Source organism: Leuciscus leuciscus (assembly GCF_965113295.1).
Source record: "Leuciscus leuciscus genome assembly, chromosome: 9".
In the NCBI taxonomy this organism is placed as follows: Eukaryota; Metazoa; Chordata; class Actinopteri; order Cypriniformes; family Leuciscidae; genus Leuciscus; species Leuciscus leuciscus.
The window spans coordinates 16,327,739-16,350,380 of record NC_138733.1 but is presented as its reverse complement, the minus strand read 5'-3'; the positions used below and the strand labels follow the sequence as shown (position 1 = coordinate 16,350,380).

At 37.5% G+C, this 22,642-nt stretch overlaps 2 protein-coding genes across 4 annotated transcripts; one reads left to right on the top strand and one right to left on the bottom strand.

Moving 5' to 3' along the window:
* Nucleotides 1–5,409: 5,409 nt before the first annotated feature.
* Nucleotides 5,410–14,802, bottom strand: flot2b (flotillin 2b). Its single transcript, XM_082179368.1, has 11 exons — nucleotides 14,567–14,802; nucleotides 13,197–13,278; nucleotides 12,563–12,653; nucleotides 11,521–11,644; nucleotides 11,308–11,426; nucleotides 10,490–10,603; nucleotides 10,273–10,392; nucleotides 9,909–10,123; nucleotides 8,304–8,487; nucleotides 8,020–8,169; nucleotides 5,410–7,327 (listed from the first exon to the last, which is right to left on the bottom strand). The coding sequence occupies exons 1-11, from the start codon at nucleotides 14,613–14,615 to the stop codon at nucleotides 7,289–7,291; spliced, it is 1,287 nt and encodes a 428-aa protein (XP_082035494.1). The 5' UTR covers nucleotides 14,616–14,802; the 3' UTR covers nucleotides 5,410–7,288.
* On the top strand, nucleotides 13,262–22,565 carry fam222bb (family with sequence similarity 222 member Bb). 3 transcript variants are annotated; one of them, XM_082179365.1, is made up of 3 exons: nucleotides 13,262–13,393; nucleotides 17,533–17,657; nucleotides 17,858–22,565. In XM_082179365.1, exons 2-3 carry the CDS (start codon nucleotides 17,579–17,581, stop codon nucleotides 19,549–19,551), a joined length of 1,773 nt encoding a protein of 590 aa, XP_082035491.1. In that variant the 5' UTR covers nucleotides 13,262–13,393; nucleotides 17,533–17,578; the 3' UTR covers nucleotides 19,552–22,565. The 3 variants fall into 3 exon arrangements, with proteins under 3 accessions (XP_082035491.1, XP_082035490.1, XP_082035492.1); XM_082179364.1 differs by lacking the exon at nucleotides 13,262–13,393 and adding an exon at nucleotides 15,749–15,960; XM_082179366.1 differs by lacking the exon at nucleotides 13,262–13,393 and adding an exon at nucleotides 15,967–16,244.
* Nucleotides 22,566–22,642: the final 77 nt, after the last annotated feature.

Below are 22,642 nucleotides of genomic sequence, written 5' to 3'. Positions count from 1 at the left end.
AATGTTACACCCCAAGGCTTTATGTTTAAATGAGCAATGGCACTGCAATTCTCTTGTGGTTTAAGACTTACTGGAAAGTCATTGTTATCAACAAATACAATTGTATGGGTTATCCATATTTGTTTTATAATAGGAATGGTTGACACATATAATTGCATCAAATAATTTTGGATGTGTGTTATATGTTAAAAATATATAATTTTTTATTAATTACGTATTAATAACAATATGTTTGGACTAAAACAATGTATTTCTGTCCGTTACCATTTCTATTTTAATGTTTTGTTTTTTACTGTTTAAATTTCGCTAAAATGTTTCAGTAGCAGGTTCCATTGTGACAACTTACCCCATATAGTGTGACAACATGCCCCTGCATTGTCACAACATGTCTTCGGTGAACTCCATTTGTTTTCTAGGCAATAATATTTTTATTTCATTTTTTGTAGCCAAGACAAAAACCCTCTCTGTGAAATAAAGTGTAACAAATATCCTCTGTCTCCCCAATTCGGAAAAGAAAACAATTACAAAAATAAACAATATAATTAATAAAAAATAATTAATCATATTTAATAATGTACTCATTAAGGTCCTCGAATGGGTTGTTGTTAGTCAGTTAGAGAAATATCTGTCCACAAATAATCTATAACAAACATTTCAGTCTTGTTTTAGATCAGGACAAAGCACTGAGACCGCTCTTGACCTTCTCACTTCTGCTGATACGGGTGCATGCAGCATTTTAGTTTTGTTAGACATTAGTACTACTTTTGACAGTATTATGTTATTCCATCCTCCTTGAAAGGATGTGTGTGTGGTTTGACATCTCTGGTGCTGTGTTTGATTGGTTTAAATCTAAATCCAGTATGTTGGGGGGAAAATAAATCTGAACCAACATTTGGTTACAGCAGGGTGTCCCACAGGGGTCTGTATTTGGGTCCATTTTGTTTAGCATATATACAGTATGTTGCCTCTTGCATAGATCATTCGTAAGTTTGGTCTGGGGTTTCATTGTTATGTTGACAATACACCGATTTATGCCAGTGCGCACCCTGACCTTAACTCTTCCAATACAGTTCAAATAATAATGATAAATAAAAGCCTGGATGCAAGAACATTTTGTTTACATGTCTTTGGTCCATGTTGCGTTCAGCGGTCTCGGCCCTGCTTGTTTGTTGCAAACCAAAGTTTGGATGTCAGCGTTCACACTTATTCAAATGAACTGCACTAACAAAGCAATAGCACCAGGATTTGTTTTAATCAAACCAAACCTGCCAAGTGTGAACACACCCTTAAACTCAATGTGTCAAAAACTAGAAATTCTACTGGTTTTGCAGACAGCTGTGCATAAACTTAATATCCCAGACAACAACATAGTGTCGGCCCAGTTCCGGCCCACATCTGGTACATGTTGAATCCACATGTACCAGAAATAGCCCGGATCTGGGCCGACACTATGTTGCTGGGTCTGGGTAATAATTCCAATTCAGTATCTTCATTGTTTCATATGCTCAATCCTCCCGTTATTTTTTATGTGCAGTTGACATTCGATGCCCATATTAAAATGGTCTTGAAAACTGCTTTTTTCTACCGTGGAAATTAGACTTAGACCTCTCTCTCCTTGTCCGATGCAGAAAAGCTTGTTCATGCCTTTATACGTCAAGGCTTGATTATTGCAATGCACTTTACTCTGGTCTTCCTGATAAATCCATTAAGAAACTGCAATATATTCAGAATTCAGCCGCCCGGGTACTGACTCACTGACTCATACAACTGTTTGCCAGCATATTTCCCCATCAATTACATTGCATGGCTTCCCATACATGCACGTATCGATTCTAATTTTGCTATATTTTAACAAGCTTGGGAGAGCCCTATCTCTGTAACCTAGTTTCTCCATATCCAACTCAGTCTCTTTGCTCTTCTGGTTCTTGTACTCTTCAGCAGCCCTCATTTAAATAAAAGTCTGCGGGGGGTCGAGCATTCTCTATTTCAGTTCCACGGATATGGAATGCTCTTCCTTTGGTAATTAGAATTCCCCAACCCTGGACTGTTTTAAGAAATCTCTTAAGACTTATATTTTTAAATCTGCTTATTGTCTTTGAGTGTCATGTCTTTTGCTTGTTTGTATTTTTCGTAATCTTGTTATTTTTAGTTGTATTACTGTTGTTATTATTATTACTCTGTTGTTGTTACTCTTTGCCAAGATGGCATATTTTGTTGATCCTGGAGAAAAATTCTTGTCTGTGAATTTTGTCCTAACCTAAATTTGGAAGCTGCTCTTGCCAGTCTCAGAGCTTCAATTACCGTCTCAGTTGAGTGTCCGCTTTTGAAACCAGACTGGTTGTTGTCCAGGATGTCGTTCTGGGTAAGAAAGGAAGAGATCTGGTTGAAAACAACTCGTTCAAGTGTTTTTGCGACGAATGGAAGAAGGGATAGTATTTTTTTTCCCACTATGGAAGTCAATGGGGTCCATCAACTGTTTGGTTACCGACATTCTTCAAAATATCTTCTTTTGTGTTCAACAGAACAGAGAAACCCATACAGGTTTTGAACAACACGAGGTTGAGTAAGTGATGACACAATTTTCATTTCATTCCTAAATACTGTAGGAAAAGTACCTGTATGAAGAGAGGTGTTTATGATGTACGTAAGAGTGGGCACAACTGAGGAAGAAATGGCTTGAAGTAGATTAGTGGGAATAGGATCAAGCGGACAGGTAGTAGGGTGATTGGAAAGGAGGAGTTTGGAGACTTCAGCCTCTGAAAGCAGAGAGAAGGAGGGGTATAATGTGAGTGTTAGCTAAGATGTGTGTGTCAGTTTGTGGTTTGGTAAATTTGCCGCGGTTGTTTTATTTATGAAGAATGTGGCAAAATCGTCCACTGTTAGGGTTGATCCAGGAACATGTTGCACTTGGTGAAATCAGGTTCTGCGTGTTATAGCGCTTTGGGTTTGAGAAAAGCGCAATATAAATTAAATGTATTATTATTATTATTATTATTATTATTAATATAATTAGAATTATTATAATTTTTAACAATTGTATTTATTTTAATGTTTAATATTTTAATATATTTTTTTTTTTGTGTGTGTGTGCTAAAACTAAAACACAAACGTTTACTAACACAAAAGCACCACAAAAATACAGAAATAAACAACATAATAAAAATAAAAATAATAATGGGGTCATTATTAAAAATGATTATGGTTAACCATATGCAAAATGTAATATTTTATTTAAATAATATTAAAATACCAAATATTAAAATTGTATGTAAAAAAAAAAAATATATATATATATATTTAAAATTGTATTGAACATTTAAATAAATAATATATATTCAAATTAAATATGAATAATAGAAATTACAAATGTATAATATTAATAATTTATATATATATATATATATATATATAATTCAAAATAAAATGCCAATAAAACAATGATTAATTCTGCTTGCCCTTAGGACTCTTAGCATCAGATGTTGTTTTAGAGTGCATGAGAGCATGATGATTGCAGTTGCACTTGATAATTGTCACCCTGTAGCACACTAGCTAGGAGTGTTAGGAGAGCTTTGAGCTGAGACAGTAATTACAGCGAGTCTTTATCCTCAGGTCTTCTCACTCACCCGTCTACATGAGTCAAGACTGTGTCTCTGACACTTCCACACAGCCAGCAAAGAGACAGAGCAGTGTTTTTTGCAGCACTGAACAAAGACACATGGAGTTCTCCTCCTCTCTCAAGTGCTATGAGGTTATTTTAATGTCATGCCTTGAGGATGTGTGTTCAAGGAGTTAAAAATTCTGGATTAAAGTGATGAAACAGGTTTCTGCTGGTGGGCTGTGGAGTCCTCACACTTGCTGGCAGATTAAATATTGAGAGGATTAGAAGAAAGAGCTGACATCTAAGCATTTAGGCTTAATTACAAAGAATATTTAATATTGAATGTCTTCACCAGTAAAGACTATAGTCACACAGCAGAAAATACTAGATTGTTGAAACACTCCTATTCTCCTCATGATGATAACATGTTTTGTTCTTCGTTCTGTCGCATACTTATAGGATGTGAGGCTTGATGTTATTATGAAGCTCATAGGCACCTGATGCTGAGCACCAAATGGACCGCGGCCCCATATGCCTCAAAATGAGTTTAATATGATCTGTTTTTCACCCTCTCTAGAGATTTCAGAGACCCAGACTGAGCAAAAAAAAGTGCAACTTGGTACAAAAGGCCTTTTACTTGATTAAAAAAAAAGTATATACTATTAATCACACAATAGAAGAAATGTATTAGATTGTGTACAACAGGTTTTTCATCGTGGATAATTTAGAGGCCTTTGGGTAACACTTTATTTTACAGTGTCATTGTTACATAATTATGTTACATGTAGTTAGTAATAACTTTAAATTATACATAATTACATGCAACTAAACCAAACCAAACCCTAATCCTAACCCTATAAGTACATGTAGTTCATTAATATTACTCAGTACTTACATGTATAATTACACTGTAACAAAGACACATTAACTGAAACATATTAGCTCAAACAGTAGAGCATTGGCGCTTGCAACACCAAAGTCATGGGTTTGATTCCCAGGGAAAGCAAGAACTGATAAGAATGTAAATATGTAATTTGACTTACAATGTAAGTCGCTTTGGATAAAAGCGTCTGCCACATGCATAAATGTACATTAGGTTTTATAGAGTTAAAAAAACATACTTTAGTACATTCGTGTAGTGTCACTCAATTTTGGTGTGCCTTGCAATAAATCACACATTAAGTCATGATATTTGTGACAACCCTGTCACATTCATTTGGTTATGATGTCACATCCTCAAATATGATGTCAGAAAAAAAAAATGAATGAAAAAAAACGAATTAAACCTGGTCTTTGCTGTTTAAGCTGGTCTCCTAGCACCCAAAGTGCCCCCAAACCCATCTAAAACCAGACAAAGACATCAGGCATTAGGGTAAAATGTAGAAAGAATAGTAAATTATTTATTATGTAATGATGTATTCAATTAAAAGTAACTGTATAGTCTGATTGTGAGTATTTTAAAATGTAATATCATTTAATTACAAATACTTAATTTTTGGAATCTGATTACGTAAACCAGATTACATGTAATCAGTTACTACCCAGTACTGGCGGTATAATATAAGATAAAACACATCAGTAGTCTTTTGTAAAAAATAATCCTGCATTGCATATCTTAGCCACACGGTGTCAGTGTTGTGTAACAAAAGACGCCGTGTCGCTGCACACTTCAGGCACAGTGATTCGGGACTTTAGTCGACTGATAGTTTTATTGGCAAAGCAAAATATGCGACTAATTATTATATTAGGCCTACATAAAATTCACAGTTTTACACGAGCACTTTAATGGAATGAAAGAACATGGACAGAGACAGGTTCACATGACAATTTATTACATTTGGAAATACATGCACCATAAACATGCTGAGTTAAATCTGTGGAAAGAGTATTTATAAAACTACCAAATCCTCCCCATATTGTCAGTGGCATATTTGGAGTTAGTTTGTGTGTCAGTTCACCAACTAAAGCAAAAGCACATCTGGGCTTCATCCTGGCATACAGTCCTAGGATTCCTATAATGTTTATCCAATACACAGTAGTACCATACATTTCATTACTAATGCCATACAAAGCACATAAACAGTCTACGATGCTATAATGCTAAATGGCTAAACCTGACATGGCTTTAATAGTTCGGAATTAGTCTTCAAAACAATAATCTGAGTGTTTCAAATACACATAAAAGACTGATTGAATCTGTTTCTATGAGAATACAAAAGTCTTGGGGACATTTTTTTCCAAGGTAAAACAATAAATCAGTTTTTATAAAGATTAAATAAAATAAAAAAGGACAGTAAGCAAATAATAACCATTGCTATCAATAAATGAATTATTGATATCACAAAGACAAGTGCGATCTCTTTGGATTTCATTAGTATGACAAAGAAAAGTGACTTGCCCCTTCACAGCACTCACTGAACACAGCAGAATAAAGGTACAAACATTTCAAAATCGACTGCAAAACGCCACTTGCTCTGAACTAAATGAGGAAAACGAGGTAATGCAACTTTCACAGTGACAAAGGAGAACACAAACTAGATAAACTACAACAGGACAAAACATTACTGTCCATAAAGGGTTATTTCAATTAATTTCAGGACAGATATTACAGTATCTAGTGTAAAGATTTTGTTAGGCATGGCTGTCATACAACTATACAAAACTATTTTAAAAATGATTCTTGACTCGGTTCTCATGAAACGATATCCATAGCATTAGAGTGGATAGATTTCCAGACATGTATCAGAGTTCGCCAACAACAAATAATAAATCTTCATAACTGAAGTTCTTTTAAAAACAGATGTTGTCCAATAAGAGTCTAAAATATAAATTAAACAAAACAAAGCACAAATACAATCAAACATCATAAAAATGTACAGGCAAAAAAATTGTCCCAAAGAGTGATCTGAACTATTGATGAGCTCAGGTAACCTAAATGATAATTCAGAAGATGGATCGGTTTATAAAGGCCATGTCTATTTATGTGTCTGCAACATTTAATATTCAGAGAAGCACTTGGCTTGTTTCTATCTATGATGACAGATATTTACCCGTAAGGCAATGCTATTGCCCAAGAGCTCAGTAAACTAAATGCTACTTGCTACTCCACATCAATGGCAATCTTCCTGAATGTTATAAATCATGGCAGGATTTGTAAAGTAACAACGCCTCTTTTCAGGTAGAAATATGACCTAAAATGAATGGAAAAAGTAGTGGTAGACTTTGGATGGATAATTGTAATCTAAAGCTGACTCACCGTTAAGTGTTAAAGTGTCTGTGTAGTGTAAAGATGAAAATGAAGTGTATAAAATTGTAAAGAAAAATGTGTGATAGGTTAAAATTCTGTATAATGACACTACAAAGTAAAAAAAAAAAAGAAAGAATGTAACAAAACAAAACGAAAAACAATATTGATTGCTCTAAAGGTGTCGGACATTACATTGAATCCAGCGGATGCAGCACAAAGGCAAGTGATGTAAGAATCAAGTGAATTGTGGAATGTGGGAGCAGCAGTGCATGCAGATATTCTGGTCCTATGAAACATTAAGGCACCAGAGGTATCAAATATCTACTTGTTTGTTTTTGTTTTTTTTTAAAAAAAAAAAGAAAAGAAAAGATTTCCCAAGTCTTCTAAAGGCAGTTTCTGTGAGTGCATACAACATATCATGGAGGAGACGGAACTGATTTTCTTCATGCTTGAGCACCTGTCATCTTCTGCAACAGAGGGATCTGTAGAAGTAGAGGATGATTTAATAAGACATTTAAAAATATGCTCTATATGGCGGCTGTAAGAATGGAACTGCATTTTTTTTTTTTATGATTTGTAGGAATAAAAAATAAATTGGTACTCCACCATATTGGTTATCGATCACATTAGAGATTGTTTTATTTTACAGATTTTTGAATTCGGTTTATTCATATTTTTATTTCAGAAATTTGTATCAGTACTGATTTATTTTAGAAATATTTCAGCTGATAATGGGTGTTCATTTTTATTTATTAATTTAGTAGACAGTTTTATCCCCAGCGACCTAATGAGGAATACAACAATTAGATATTGAATAATTTAAGAACTGTTAATTCTAATCTTTATCAAATCTCAAAATGAATAGTTTTTTATACTGTACATTATAATGTTGTGATGCCAAAATTCACTTGTAGCATTTAAATGATTGTAGTTTTTATTTATTTATTGAATTACTTGGTGTATAATAGTGTAGAATTGTAAAATCAGACTTTTATCTCTACAGTCATCTCAACTGATCTGGGCCTGAGATCTATCTATCTATCTATCTATCTATCTATCTATCTATCTATCTATCTATCTATCTATCTATCTATCTATATTCATGATTTACTTTTTTAAGATTGTGTTTTAATCAATAGCTGATTAAATGATTTGACTTAACCCCCACTCTCACCTTGGACAGGTCCACACCCGTGAGTGCATTTACAGACACGGGCAGCTCCGCGAGGAGACGGTTCACCTCCCCGGTCACACGGCTGCCGTCCCCACTCAGAATAACAATCTCATTGGTCTTGGCCAGAGGAGCAGATACCTTTGCTGCGATCTGTGGGGGATGGAAATTAGAAAATCAAAGTTAGAAAATCTAAAAATGAAATCAAGGCTCTTCAATACCCATGGTGATCTTGTACAATTGCACTGGGGATTCTCTATGAAGGTAATCCAAATAAGTTCACTCACCCTGGGCAGCGCTTCTAGGACGAGCGCGGTCTTGGCGGCGTCTCCGTACTGCTGGTAGGCTTCTGCCTTCAGCCTCATACTCTCAGCCTCGGCCTTCCCCACAAATGAGATAGAAAGGGCCTCCGCCTCTCCGATCTTGCGAATCTTCTCTGCCTCGGCCTGAGCAGTCAGAACTTTCTTCAACCTGTTCAAATATAGCACAATTCATGTCAGTGTTTGTCACAAATCAGTTCATCAAATACATAATGGATACATAATTAATCATATATCCTGTTTGGTTTTGAAGCAACATCTGTGCCACATCTGTGAAACATTTTACTTCTAAAAGTAAGAGATGCACAGATGGTGCAGCCTAGCCTAACACTAAAAGATTGCAGGTTCAAAATCAAAGAGGATGATCCAACTAGCAAGGCACTTAATCACGGTTACACAACAACTAGGTCAAATTTCACCCCAAAATCAAATGATAAAAAAGAAATGATATATTTTAAAGGGGTGGTTGATTATGATTTCAATTTTCTAACTTTAGTTAGTGTGTAATGTTGCTGTGTAAGCATAAACAACATCTGCAAAGTTACAACGCTCAAAGTGCAAAGCAAAGGAAGATATTTGCTTTTAAAGAAATCGTTTTTTCAGGACTACAACAAATGGCTGGTAGGGACTACACAACATTCCTCCCGGGTTAGTGACATCACCAACCCAAACATTTACATAAACCCCACCCCCAGAACATGATTTATAGATTATCAAGACAGAAAAAGGACACAAGCTCCGCCCCCTGTGCTGGGAGCAGAAGCTCATTTGCATTTAAAGGGACAGACACAAAACGGTGCATTTTTGCTCGCCCTCAAAAAGTGACAACTTTAACATGCTATATAAAAATATCTGTGGGGTATTTTAAGCTAAAACTTCACATACACACACTTCACTTCAAAGTGTGAACAATCAACACACAATCACTTCACACACTCTGGGGACATCAGAGATTTATTTTACATCTTGTGAAAAGGGCATTATACCATCCCTTTAAAATATTTATTTAAGTACATCCCCACCCAAATTTTCATGATTATATTATGTCCCAAGTTTTTTGTACTTTCCGCTACTGTGTTTTTCAGTAGTTTTTTAATCTCTTTACTGTAAAGATGTGGTTTTCTTATTCTATCAATTATTCTTTTTATTACCTTTATTATTATATCATTAATAGTGCTGTCAAATCATTTAATCGTGATTAATCGCATCCAACATAAAAGTGTGTTTATATAATATATGTGTGTGTGTATATATATATGTCTGTGTGAGTGTATACTGTATATACACACATATATATTTATACATTTATGTGTTTGTGTATATGTATATATACACAGACATGCACACACACACATAATTGATATATATATATATATATATATAAAATGTATATATATACTGTATATATATACATATAAAAACATATATTTCATAAACACATACTTTTATGTTAGATGCGATTCATCGTTTTAACATTAATAGCATCTAATGAAACATTTATTTATATTTATTAATATATTATTAACATTATTATAATATATTAAAATATTGATGCATTTAGATCACACTCACTTCTGCCCTTCAGCCAGCTGCTGCATCTTGTAAGCCTCAGCTTCAGCTGGACGCTTGACCGTAGCGGTTAGCTCCTTCTCTGTCCTCTCAATCTCTTTCTCCTCAATGGTGATCTGCTTTTTCCTCTGCACCACCTCGATTTCAATCTCCTCCAATCTGATCTTCTGCTGCTCTTTAGCTGCCTGCAGTTCATAGGCCAGCTGAGACTCGGCTTTCTGCGTGGAGGAGAGACACATATCACACGATTACTATCACTCTCATCTGAGACTGATAAATATGAATGTATAAGCCCACATCCGGGCAGCTACCAAGATGACTGAGATTTAAGATGATGGCCCTGGATTGAAATGAAATTCAATCCAACCTTAGTGTTCACTTCTTGATTGAAAGCAGCTTTCTGCAGCTCCAGCTCTCGCTTGGAGTCGGCCATTTTAGTGTCCGCCAAGAACTTCACATCCATCATTTCTTTCTTGCACTCAGCTTCCTGATCAGGGACGTGGGAGAAAACAGAAGCTAATGAATGCCACACATCTAATGGATAATGCATTAGTAATAAAGAAAGCGAAGCAGAAGTCTCTTACTCTAATCCCAGCATCCCTCTCTGCCTCGGCCACTCCGATGTCAGCGTCCCTTTGTACCGCCGCTGTCTGCGTTTTTCCAAGAGAGCTCAAGTAGTCCATCTTATCATAGACATCCTGTTAAAAAAGACAAGTGGTAAAATTTTATTTTTTTGACTTGCTTTATTAAATATTACCGGTAAATAAAAAAAAATTAAAAAAAAATTTTTAATGTTGCCTTAATGAAAACGTTTACTAAACTAAAACTGAAATAAAAATAAACTGAAGCAAATAATAATAATAATAATAATAAAAATTACAAAAGCACATAACAAAATTACTAAAACTAAAGTAAAATTAACACGACCACCATGCATTAAAAACAGAAACGTTTTTCCTTTGCCTTTTTCACGTACAACAAACGACAACGTTGTCAAAACGGTCCCCATTCACACGGATCCTCGAAAACGACTAAAAACGCTATTTTATTCAGTATTTGGCGATGTCACTTTGTAAAGAAACACTACGCGCCTATAGACTGAACACCGTCACCGACCAAAACGCATTTTTACTTGAAACCTGTGTCATGTAACCGGCCCCTCAAAATAAAAATAAAATGAATACTGTTAATATTATAACTGGGGTATTTATTTTATACTAATTAATATATAAGAAATACTATAACATTATACTAAAATAACACTTATTTTAGGATTAATATATAAACAAATGAGTCTGTCAGTTTGATATTTACAAGTGCACTGGTCCTTGAGGTCTATAATGGAGGTGGGCCACTTATGTCTGTGAGTATGACTTTGCATTAAGAAACACCCATTGCCTACTTTTATGGTAAAGCTGAGGATCTCAATACCCATCCGGCCCACGTCAGGAGCTGCCACCTCCCTTACCAGCTGAGCAAACTGATCTCTGTCCTGGTAGATCTGCTCCACAGTTAAAGTGCCTATCGTTGTAACAGCAACAAAACATTAGCTTCATAGAATCACATTTGAATGTTTTTTTAATGAGGTTATTAGAATTGTTGGTAATATATTAACCTAAGATTGAACGCAAATGTCCCTCCAGGGTTTGCAGGACCACAGCCTTGATTTCCACTACAGACTTTCCAAGAAACTGCTCACAGGCAACAGCCAGCAAGTCTTTGTCAGTCATAACCTTGATCTGACAAAAACACAAGACAGCAGTAAAATTCATTTAGCTTTCTTTTGCACTCTGACAAATCTTTTGAAATAAAAGTTAATGCATTAAGTGTTAATAATAACACTTTTTCAAACGTTTCAAACGTTTAGGGGGTCAGTAACATTTTAAGTGTTTTTTAAAGAAGTCTCTTTAGCTCACAAAGGCTGCATTTATTTGGTCAAAACAATACAAACCGGCATATTGTGAAATATTATTACATACATATAATTTAATTACAATTTAAAATAACATTTTAATACATTACAATATCATTCACTCCTGTGATGACAAAGCTGAATTTTCAGCATCATTACTGCAGTCTTCAGTGTCACATGATCCTTCAGAAATCATTCTAATATGCTGATTTGCTGCTCAAGAAAAACTTCTTATCAATGTTTAAAAGGGTTTTTTTTATGAAAAGAAAAATTCAAAAGAACAGCATTTAATTTAATTTCAGTTCTTTTGTAAAATTATAAATGTCTTTACTGTCACTTATCTTTTAATAAATCCTTGCTGAATAAAAGTATTAATTTCTTAAACAAAAATCTTACTGACCCCAAACTTTTGAATGGTAGTGTATACTGTAACTTTCAAGTGCAAAAAGATCATTTAATTAAATCAATTCAAATAATGTCTGATACTAAGCTTCAAAAGTGAATCAATCATTAATATACCATTATGATACTATATTATATATATATCTGTCTAATCCTGTTCCTTAAGATCCAGAGATCTTCCTCCAGAGCTTAGCTCCAGGGTTTCAATCCTGCGAGGTAGATCCTCCAGGAATAGGACGGATCACCCCAACATTTGTGTTCACATCTAATGATAGAAATCTAATCCTACATTTAATAAAACAACAGTAAATGAGCTGTGAGCGGTCCATGAGAGAGTGTTTACTTGAGCAACTCCTGTAACAGTAATGGCGACTCCCTCCGCTGTCTCCACGTCTTCACACTTAGGCTGTAGTGTCATAATCTCTAGTGTAATTCTGAGGGGGAAAAAATAACCAGAAGTTAAACGCAATCTTTAACAAGAGTGACTAAGGCAAGAAAAACCTGTTATTCCAAAGCTTGTTAGCATTGCAGAATTCAAAAAATGGAACAAAAGTGCAATAGCAGTGGCTGACAGGAAGAACTGTATGCAGTCAGATAGATGGTCAAGATGAAAGCATGAAGCAAACGCTGCGCTCAATAGAAAAGCATCAGATCAGCTCATAAATCAACCAATTCAGCTGATCGTGGAAATTTAAGATGTGAAAGGAAATAGAATAATATCAATATCTGAATGACAGATGTATATGATTAAAATATGTCAAGCGATCTCTGAAGACCTCTGTACAGCATGCACATTGCACAGCCAAACTGGTTTGACAAGCACACCTGACCAGGTGTGGCTTTTAGTTTTCTACGGTCAAGTATTGTAATTATAACCAAACATTGATTCATTGTTGTTAAGGTGAACTTTGACTGCATTTACTGCACCACTCAGTGAAATTTGATCCTGTGATCCTCATTTATTTGACTGTTGTTACCTCTGGGTGTCTGTTATAAGCCACCATGCCCACGCCCAGCCTCCCACCACATACGTCTTTGAATCTGCCCCACAACAGGCACCTGGGAGAGAATAAAAACACACACATGTGATGGCAGTGATAATCTCAACAGACACAGTCAAACATTACAAGGATTTGATGTAATGAACTGAGTTCAATGGGGATTCAAACATGAGGTAAACTAGAAGATGCTAAGATTTCTACACTTAATGTCATACCATGATAGTCTGACTGAATATTACCATATTTATGTAGTATGGCAGGGGTTTTCAAACAGGTTCAAGAAAAAGTTTAGAGAAAAACGGGGTAAAAAAAATGTAACAAAAAAAAAATTTGAAATAAGATAAACGCAAAATAGAATTTAAATAATTTGATAAAAACATCACTTTTAAATAAATAAAAAATACATCTAACAGTACATAACAGAAACTAAATATTTTCTAAATAATAATTTAACGTATATTTATACTAGCCTATTCATTTGTAACCGTATAAATGCGGTCTTTATGCATAACAATTAGGCTAATAACTGCATTTTAAATTTTAGGATGAGGGGCTGTCACACCAGGATATAAAAGATTGAAAACCCCTGTACTATGGTATTAACATGGTACTCCAAGGTACCATAGTACTTAAGGCGACATACAAAAACGTACCATGGCACTACCTTGTATTTGGACATGTGGTCCTACAGTATTCTTGGAAGTACCGTGTAAATAAAATGGTATTATCATTTGATATCATTACTGTGGCACAATATCGTCACAGTACCTTTTAAATGTAGTAAAAAAAACTGGGTAATTTACTTTAAACAGCCTTTAAAAAAAAGAAAAAAGAAATTAAGCCAAAATCAGCACAATGTAATCACAGCATTTCACTATTATGTACTAAAGTGGCCGTTTCTATGAGATTTGAGAGCATGGTATAATTAGTATGAATAACTGAGTTATTATATATTAAATCATGGTTAGAGTGTAACGGGATGCACCCAGCAAATATTGTGATATGCTATGCATAATAATGAGGAGAATGATTTGTAAACACTGATTTCCATAACTGAATAGACTACGTTTACGTTTGGATTTCGGATATATGCAAAATTAAAAACGCCGAAAATTGATTAAAACAGTTATGAATGAGTCTCGTGTAAATGCGGAAGAGCTGGGCTAACGTAACGTAGCTGTAGCTAGCTAACACGACTGGGTGACATTATTTACCACACAATTCATAATACATGCGAAAGCAAACAGTGAAATAAACACTTCATTAAATAATTAATGCAATAATTGTTTGAAAATAATTAGGTCTTAATTATTGCAAGATATTGTAAACACAGATTATTACGATACCTGACACAACGAGCGCTTCATTTGGTCCAACAGTCAGGCAGCAACCCATACTTGCATTTAATACCGATCAGTAATCCTTTCTTGTATATTCCTAAATGTTTAATAAAGCGTTTATTTAGCAGCTTTTTGACTCGTAAAATGTATAGATCCCCACCCTAGTGAGAGAATGAATGTTTGTCAACACAAGCGACCCTGCCCACCACTAGAAGGAAGGGAGGAAGGGAGAGAGGGACGTGATCCTGTACGGGCGTGTGCTAAACCTAGCGAGCTCCCTACCTAGACAGCACTTTTGAGCGTACGAACGGGCCTATGATGTCCAAAATGCTATCTAGGTAGGCAGCTCACTGGGTTTTTGGGACACAGGCTCCGTGTTGTCATGATTACTAAAATGCTGACTGTATTCACTGTATTCCCATCTTGTCTCCATTCACTGTTTGATTTTATAGTCCTGAGGAATAGACTTTATGCCTTTCTGCATTTTACAATTAAGACAGAAAGAAAGACTTGGCAAGTGATTGACGTTTACAGAAAAGTACTGTGATAATAGCCTACCATTATATTGAATGATTATCACATTCATGTACCATAATATGTTTTTAGACTTTTAAGAATTGTTTGCCTTGAGACATACTGAAATGAAGATTTTTTAAAAAATATTTGTTTAATAATATAATATAATATAATATAATATAATATAATATAATATAAAGAAAATGTAAGAAAAATGAAATATTGGTTAAATTAATAATATAATATAATATAATAAGAAATTATCAAAGAAAATATAAGACAAAATGAAAGAAAATATGAGAAGAAAAATGAAATATTGGTTAAATTAATAATATAATATAATATAATATATAAAAGTTATTTTTTAACTTTTTATAATATAATATAATATAATATAATATAATATATCAATATAATATAATATAATATAATGTATTAATATAATATAATATAATATAATGTATTAATATAATATAATATAATATAATGTATTAATATAATATAATATATTAATATAATATAATATAATATAATATAATATAATATAATATAATATAATATAATATATTAATATAATATAATATAATATAATATAATATAATATAATATAATATATTTTACATAGGATCAAATGTGATCCAGTATAATTCCCATTCAGTAGGTGGCGCGTTGAGCCCAAGTTACCGTTGCGTTTTCTCGACCTCAGCGAGGAAGACACGTGGGAAAAGCTTACTGCACATGCGCGGTTATATAGGCTGCAGTGGGCACTGGGCAGCAGCAGTGACTAGACAAGCGCTTTATCGACACAAGCAAGAGCACAGGTGCCGAATAACCCAGAAAAATGCTCTTTTAAACAATCGCACGTCTCATCCCGAAGCCAGAGAGTAAGTTTTGCTTTCGACACCTCCAATCTGGTCATTTTAATGCGGTTTTAAGAAGCTGTGAGATGAAAGCCGGGCAGTGGCTCGCACAAAGAAGACACAGGCTATATGCTAGTGGCAGTAGCAAGTGTAGAGGCAGAGGTACCAAGACAGGCTGAGATCACACTCTAATCACCCTTCAGATTGGTTGCTAGTTAGCTGGGCATGAGATGACCACGACAAACCTTCAATCATCCGGATACATCTTATCTACAGGGCAGATGTGTGCTGTAATGACCCTAGATTGTGTAAGTGTGTTTGTGTTGGTCTGGGGTAATTTTAATGCATGTAGCTTGTAGCTAAGCAAAGTTGGTGGATAGAAGATTTATTATAGGGTGGATGATATAGCAATAACAAGTTGTACATTTAAATTAAAGTGCTTTGTTTTTATGTTTGGCTAACTGTGTTAGAGAGTCACAATATAGCTCAGCTTATCAAGAGCTTCTGTTGTTTTTAATTAAGACTGTAAATGTGTATCAGCTTAAATGTCCTCTAAAAATACTGCTTGGCTATACAGTATTTGCTTGTACGAGCTCTGAACTGTGAGTTTGTCTAGATATTGAACTCAGTTCAAAGGTTTTTTTTGAAGAGCACCACCTAAATAAACAACTCCCCTCTACCATTGGTCCGTTTTGGGGATGATATAACAGCACTTACATGGGTCATCTCTAATTCTTCACAGATCCAGAGTGTTTCAGGCATTGTGAGTGTCAGATTCAGCTGATAACATCTCCTTTACTGTAAAATTTAAAGCAGCTCTCTGATGAAAATAGTTGGGGGTTGGGTGCACGGAACATGTCAGGCTCTGTCTCGACTGCACTTTTTGACACCTGCACATCTCAGATTGGATGAATCAGCTGGGAGCATGTGGCCTGTGGTCGTGTTGCCGCATCCCCTGCCGTGCCCCTGGGCACCTGCCAGGCAGACGGGAAAATGCGTTTGCATCGCACTCCTGACACTCAAACTGCAGGGTGTGCACCGTGGGCCCTGACACCAGCTGTTTCAGAGAGCTATTTAAAAAGGTCATGCTTGAATGCATGGTATTTAAATAAATGGCTACAATGAGGCAATTACAGAGATCTATAGCTACAGCGTTTGATGGATGTTCAGGTGAATTAGCAAGGGTAGGGCCTTTGTACACTTCCGTGATTGCCGTTTTTTGCGGCTGGCTGTAAATCATGTTATTTGTTGACATTCTACTCAATATTACTTACTTAGCTTGTTGGGATATTCACAGTGTGGTGATTTTTATTCTGTGACTCTTTTAATCTAAGACTTTTTGATTATTGCTTCTGCTGTGTTGCGCCAAACCACCACTAATTAAAATAGAAATTTCCCCCGTTATAATTTATTACTCTCATTAAGTCCCATTGCACAGTGTGTTCCATTAAACCTACGTCTGCACGTAAAATTGGATTTCTTTAATGACGCCCTCAGAGGAGAAAATAGCCAATGTGTCTTTTTTTACACCATGTATTTTAAGAGACAATTGATGTGAATCCGTTTTTGTTCGTGACATGAATGTTTCCTTTGCAGTGTGATGAGGAGTAAAAGTCCAATGTTGCATTAGTCTCATTGTGACATGCTGGCCTGTCTGCCGGTATCAAACCCCTCCTTCCAGCTTCTCTCGTACACGCAGATGAACACTGGACTTCAGAAATGTAAGCTGCCATTAACTGAAATGAGCTTTGTTCTGATTAGGCTGCATGTATGTTTGACCTAGTTTATCCCTTTGTTAGTGAAACAGATGCTCTTCCTCTTGACCCTGCTCCGTCAAAGCCCTGTTAAGCAGTCATATGCTATTATACGAGCGCCAAATTCCTTGCATTAACCTTCACGTTTGGCCTTCTCTTGCTCACAGGGGACACTACACAGAGGATGAGATCAGCACACTATCCTACCCCAGCGGAATTGGATGCCTATGCTAAGAAAGTTGCCAATAACCCACTGACTATAAAAATCTTCCCCAATAGTGTGAAAGTACCTCAGAGGAAGCATATTCGCCGCACCGTTAACGGTCTCGACACCTCCAGCCAGCGCTACAGCCCCTACCCACCTCAGGTCAACACCCGGACGGGCCTCTTGGCCATCGTCAAAGTCCCCGTCAAAGGGATCCTCAAGGACATTGAAGGCGGCCGGGCCCGTTTTCTCCCCAAGCTCATCATGAACCCGCACAGTGGACTTTACGCCAGTCCCAGCACTTTAAATGTTCCTCACACTGTTCCACACGTTCAGACTCCTTTAGGCCAGAAGAGTCTCGCCCACTCTCAGGCCTTGCAGGCCCATTCACAATCCCTGCAGCAGAAGAGTAGTTTACAACCACAGCAGAGCCTGGCTCATCAGGAGGCTTTACATCAGAGCCAGGCTCACCAACCGCCAGTACCGCACCACGCCCTAAACCACCAACAGACTCTCATGCAGCAGCAGACACAGTTGCCCGGTCCGCAAGGACTACGGCATCTGCCTGATATCGCACAGTCGGTGAACCTGCAACACTCCCAGGGCTTCTCTCAATCCCAACCCATGCCACAGGCCTCTTGCACTGGGCCACCGGCCCCGGGGGTCTTACAGCCACCCCTGGCAGGCTTACAGATGGCACGCAAGCTGCCTGACGCCGATGCCCCTCCCAATGTGACTGTGTCTACCTCAACCATCCCGCTGTCCATGGCTGCCAGCCTGCACCAGAACCGGCCCAGCGACTTGAGCAGCATCGTCAATCAGATCAACCAGTTCTGCCAGGCTCGGGCTGGCATGGGCTCTACCTCTGTGTGTGAAGGACAGATCGCCAACCCAAGTCCCATCAGCCGCAACCAGCTCATCAATGCAAGCTCTCGGGTGTGCACTCATCACGTTGTGGGTCCTCCGCCTTCTTGCATCCTTGGCAACTCTGACAAAGGTGGTCCTGCTCTGCATCTGCCCGACATCGCTGCCATGAACAGGATGCCCCTTTACCACAATGACATGAAGCAGCAGTCCCAGCCACAACGTCAGCATGGCCCTTGGGGCCAGCACCAGTTGGCACACCTTCAGCACCTTCCGGAGGGAGCGGCTCACCAGGGCAAGAATCTCCCTAGAGAAGGCCTAGTGGGACCGGGATTCCTCACCAAGAGCATGGGCTACCCGCAGGAGGTGTGCATGGCTCAGCCCTTCAACTTGAAGCCCCCCACTGATAAACCAACTCCATCTCCTCCGGTCAACGGGATGCCCATGAGTTACAGCAACGGCCACTACATGCAGCCTCACTGGAACAGCATCCTGCCCACGCCAAACAGTGATAGCTCAGGGTCTCAAGACCTGGTGGGGCCGTTCCACGGAGGCCTCTCAGGGGCCTCCATAGACTGCACCCCTGGAGCCCAGTACAGGACCGGGCCGTCCATTTCAAGCCAGACCAACCTGATGCAGACCATGGAGTACATGGGTGGCGACTTCCAGGCGCCCTGCTTCCGAGCGCAGAATCCTGGCACAATGTCAAAGATGCACAGAGCCTCAGTCAGCAGGGCCACAGATTCAGGTGATAGTAGAAATGTCCACATCCACCACCCAGGGTACAGATGAGCTGCGGCCAGTTCACGCTAGTCAGTGTTAGTCGGAGCGCAAGGAAAAAATTCCCCCCTCTTCCCATCTTGCAAGTGATCTACTGAATGTTTCCTGTATGGTTATTTCCGTGGCTACAACAAATCTGAACCCCCATGTGCCACTTTGGTTTCTTTTATTATTTTAATTTCTATTAGTATAGATTACTTAAATAATTAGCCTTTGTGGAAAAAAAATTTGGCATTTATTTATTAAATTTTTTTTTTCATTTTTTTTTTCAAGAAAACAGCCATAACAGCTTCAGTTTATGACATCAGCACTGTTTTTTCCCATTCCTATCTGGTCTGTGTAATGTAAATGGAAAAATGTACCACATAACACGCATATATTTATTCGCTCTTTCTTTTAGATTAGCAATTGTCCATTATTTAAAAAGCTGAGAAGAAATTCTCAGCAAATTCCATTTGTATGTAGTTTAGGCCTACTTGAGATTTGAAGTACTAACTCACTGAAGACATTTAAGGGGTGCCATGATGCTGAAATCTTTGGCTGTTCCATCGAAGCTAACAGCTTGTACAATGTATAGAGGTTGATTTTATTTTTGTTCCTCTCAATGTTTACATATTGTGCTTTTGTAACTAATCCTAAATCGATATGAAAGTGCAAACTGATACTGGGATATGCACATATGACAAGACTGTTTCTTTTTCAGACTGTTGAACATGAATCAGGTTAAAGTCTTTGATGGAAATGTTACACTGGGCTGAGTAAAGCCACATTGTGTACAATGTTAATCCTTCCCTTGAAGTGTCAGCTAATGCGCTATCCTTTTTATCCTATTTTTTTTCTGAGTATCTTATTAGATTTCAGTTTAAATGGAGACTGCTGTAGACTGAAATTGCTTCGAGACTTGTGCTGTGCCCTAATTGCATAGCTTAGGAGTTTATTTTGTCTCAACTTAATTGTTACTACTTGAATTTCATTGGAAAGAGATGGTGACAGCAGGCTTCGTCTTACAGCAGACCGACTTTAGCAGCCGACCCAAAGCTTCCTTTGGGAAGAGTTTCATCACCCGCTTGTGCGTTAGTTCATCATTAAAGGAAAGACGTCCTTGACCGTAATTGGATGACGGAAGTGTGTTGATGTAAGCGCAATATAAATGAGCACCGCAGGCTAGCCTGTGGCTTCACTGCTGTGCTACTGTAACTGAGAGGTGTGATTAGCCGGTGTGAATGCTGTGTATTGGGGCAGATTGGCTCCCTGCTTTTGCTCCATCATTAACACCATACCGCTCTTCCCTGGCGGGATCATTTCCATCTCCGTCACACGCTGTTGTGTCAGCTGAAGCCTGCCACTGCATTTTCCACCCACCTTAGGCACTTGATGTGTCATGTCGGTCTTATCTGAAATGGCTGAAATGCACCGCTGGTGACAGTCTAGGTCTATTTGCTGGGAAACAACCCAAGTAAAAGACACATTTTAAGTTTAGTCGTTCTGTGAATCTGATAATTGATCCATCCGATGCTCCACGGTTTAACTCCCATGGAGAGTTTCTCTCTTTCTCAGGTCTACCTGTGCCTCTTCTCATATTCTCCCTTGACTTTTACGTCCCAACAAGTCTCTCCACCTTTATCAGGGCAGGCCATCTGGCAGGGGAGCATGGGTTTTGTCAGACTTTGGTGTAACGAGTGGAGCAACTGCAGATGAGTGAATGGGTGGAGCTGTGACACCCAGTATCATAACCTCCCTGTTTGCCCCTCAAAAGCCTTAAATATTTGATCCTTGAACTGTCCTTGACAATAGGCATGGCGTAGAATATAAATTAATGATATTTAGCTAAATTTCTTTTTGTAAACCTTAAATCGGGGGACCTAACTCCCGAAAGGAAGAGTTTTTTGTTTTGTTTTTGTTTTTTTGTATTTAGCAATGTATGTGTAGTATTGGGCTGTAACAGTTGTTGCATTCACACAATGTCATGTTATGTTTCCTAAACTAGCATCTTTATTTGCTCTGTTTACCATTGCAGCAAAACCTGTTTAAGTCCTAAATCTGTTTCCTGTCATGGGCGAACACATATGTTGGAAATGCAAGCTCTACTAAATGCTTTGCGTCCAGGCTAATGTTTTTCAGTAACAGCAAGCCTAGTTTAAGCTTTCACGACAGAATACGTTTCCCATGAAGCTGCTATTTTATTCTGACCACAAAAAAATGATTTCTTATAAATGTTGTGAGGATAGAGTTAAGGTCTAATTTATATTATGCCTTTTTTTGCAATGCAATATTGTTAATAGGTTGAGTATCGGCAGACACAAGTTATTCCATTTGCCTGTCGAACATGTCATTTGTAAAGCTTGAGCGTTTAGACTTCCTGTATTTCTTTCGATCCTTATTTCATGCCTTGTTACAGCTCAAGAGTACAATGTCAGGTTACTCTTTTAATAGTTACTATCTCTATGTGAAGTGCCTCCTCTGGGCTGATGTGGACTGAGTGTATGTGACCGTTGGGATGGAAAATGGACTGGCGCTAGTGCACATTCCATAGACGTAGTGCACTGCTCACGAATGGGGGACCGAGCTACTTTAAAAACTACTGATATCGTTCAGAAAAAGAAAAAAAAAAGAACATTGTGTGCTGCTGCAGGTGCAAGATCTGTTCGGATGTGAATAGTTGCTGCTGAATCACTAGTTTAGGTGGCGAGAGATACGCTGCTGAACTGCCTAGTGTCCTTGAAACATTCAAAGGAAAGCTCTGGAAAGTTCTTTGTCTTTTGGAGCACATGCACTCCTGCCCCCATCACCACCCCACCCCTTCCCAAAACAACACAATGGCAGTTTTGGACTACAGGAGTGTGTGTTTGGAGGAGTTGAGTGTGTCTCATCTTGTTCCACCAAAGAACAAAATGTCACTTGAATGGTAGCAGTGCGCACCTGTTTTATGTAACCGAAAACTGTCATTCCAGATACACATTTTTTCAGGAACGTGTTGCACAAACATTCCCCTCTAACCAAAATAAAGTTTGACTTGCATTTGCAAAGTGTGTCGTGTCTCTTTTTGTCACCTACATTTCTCTGATTCTTGAGAACTGGAATAAAACTCTTTACAAAACTTTTA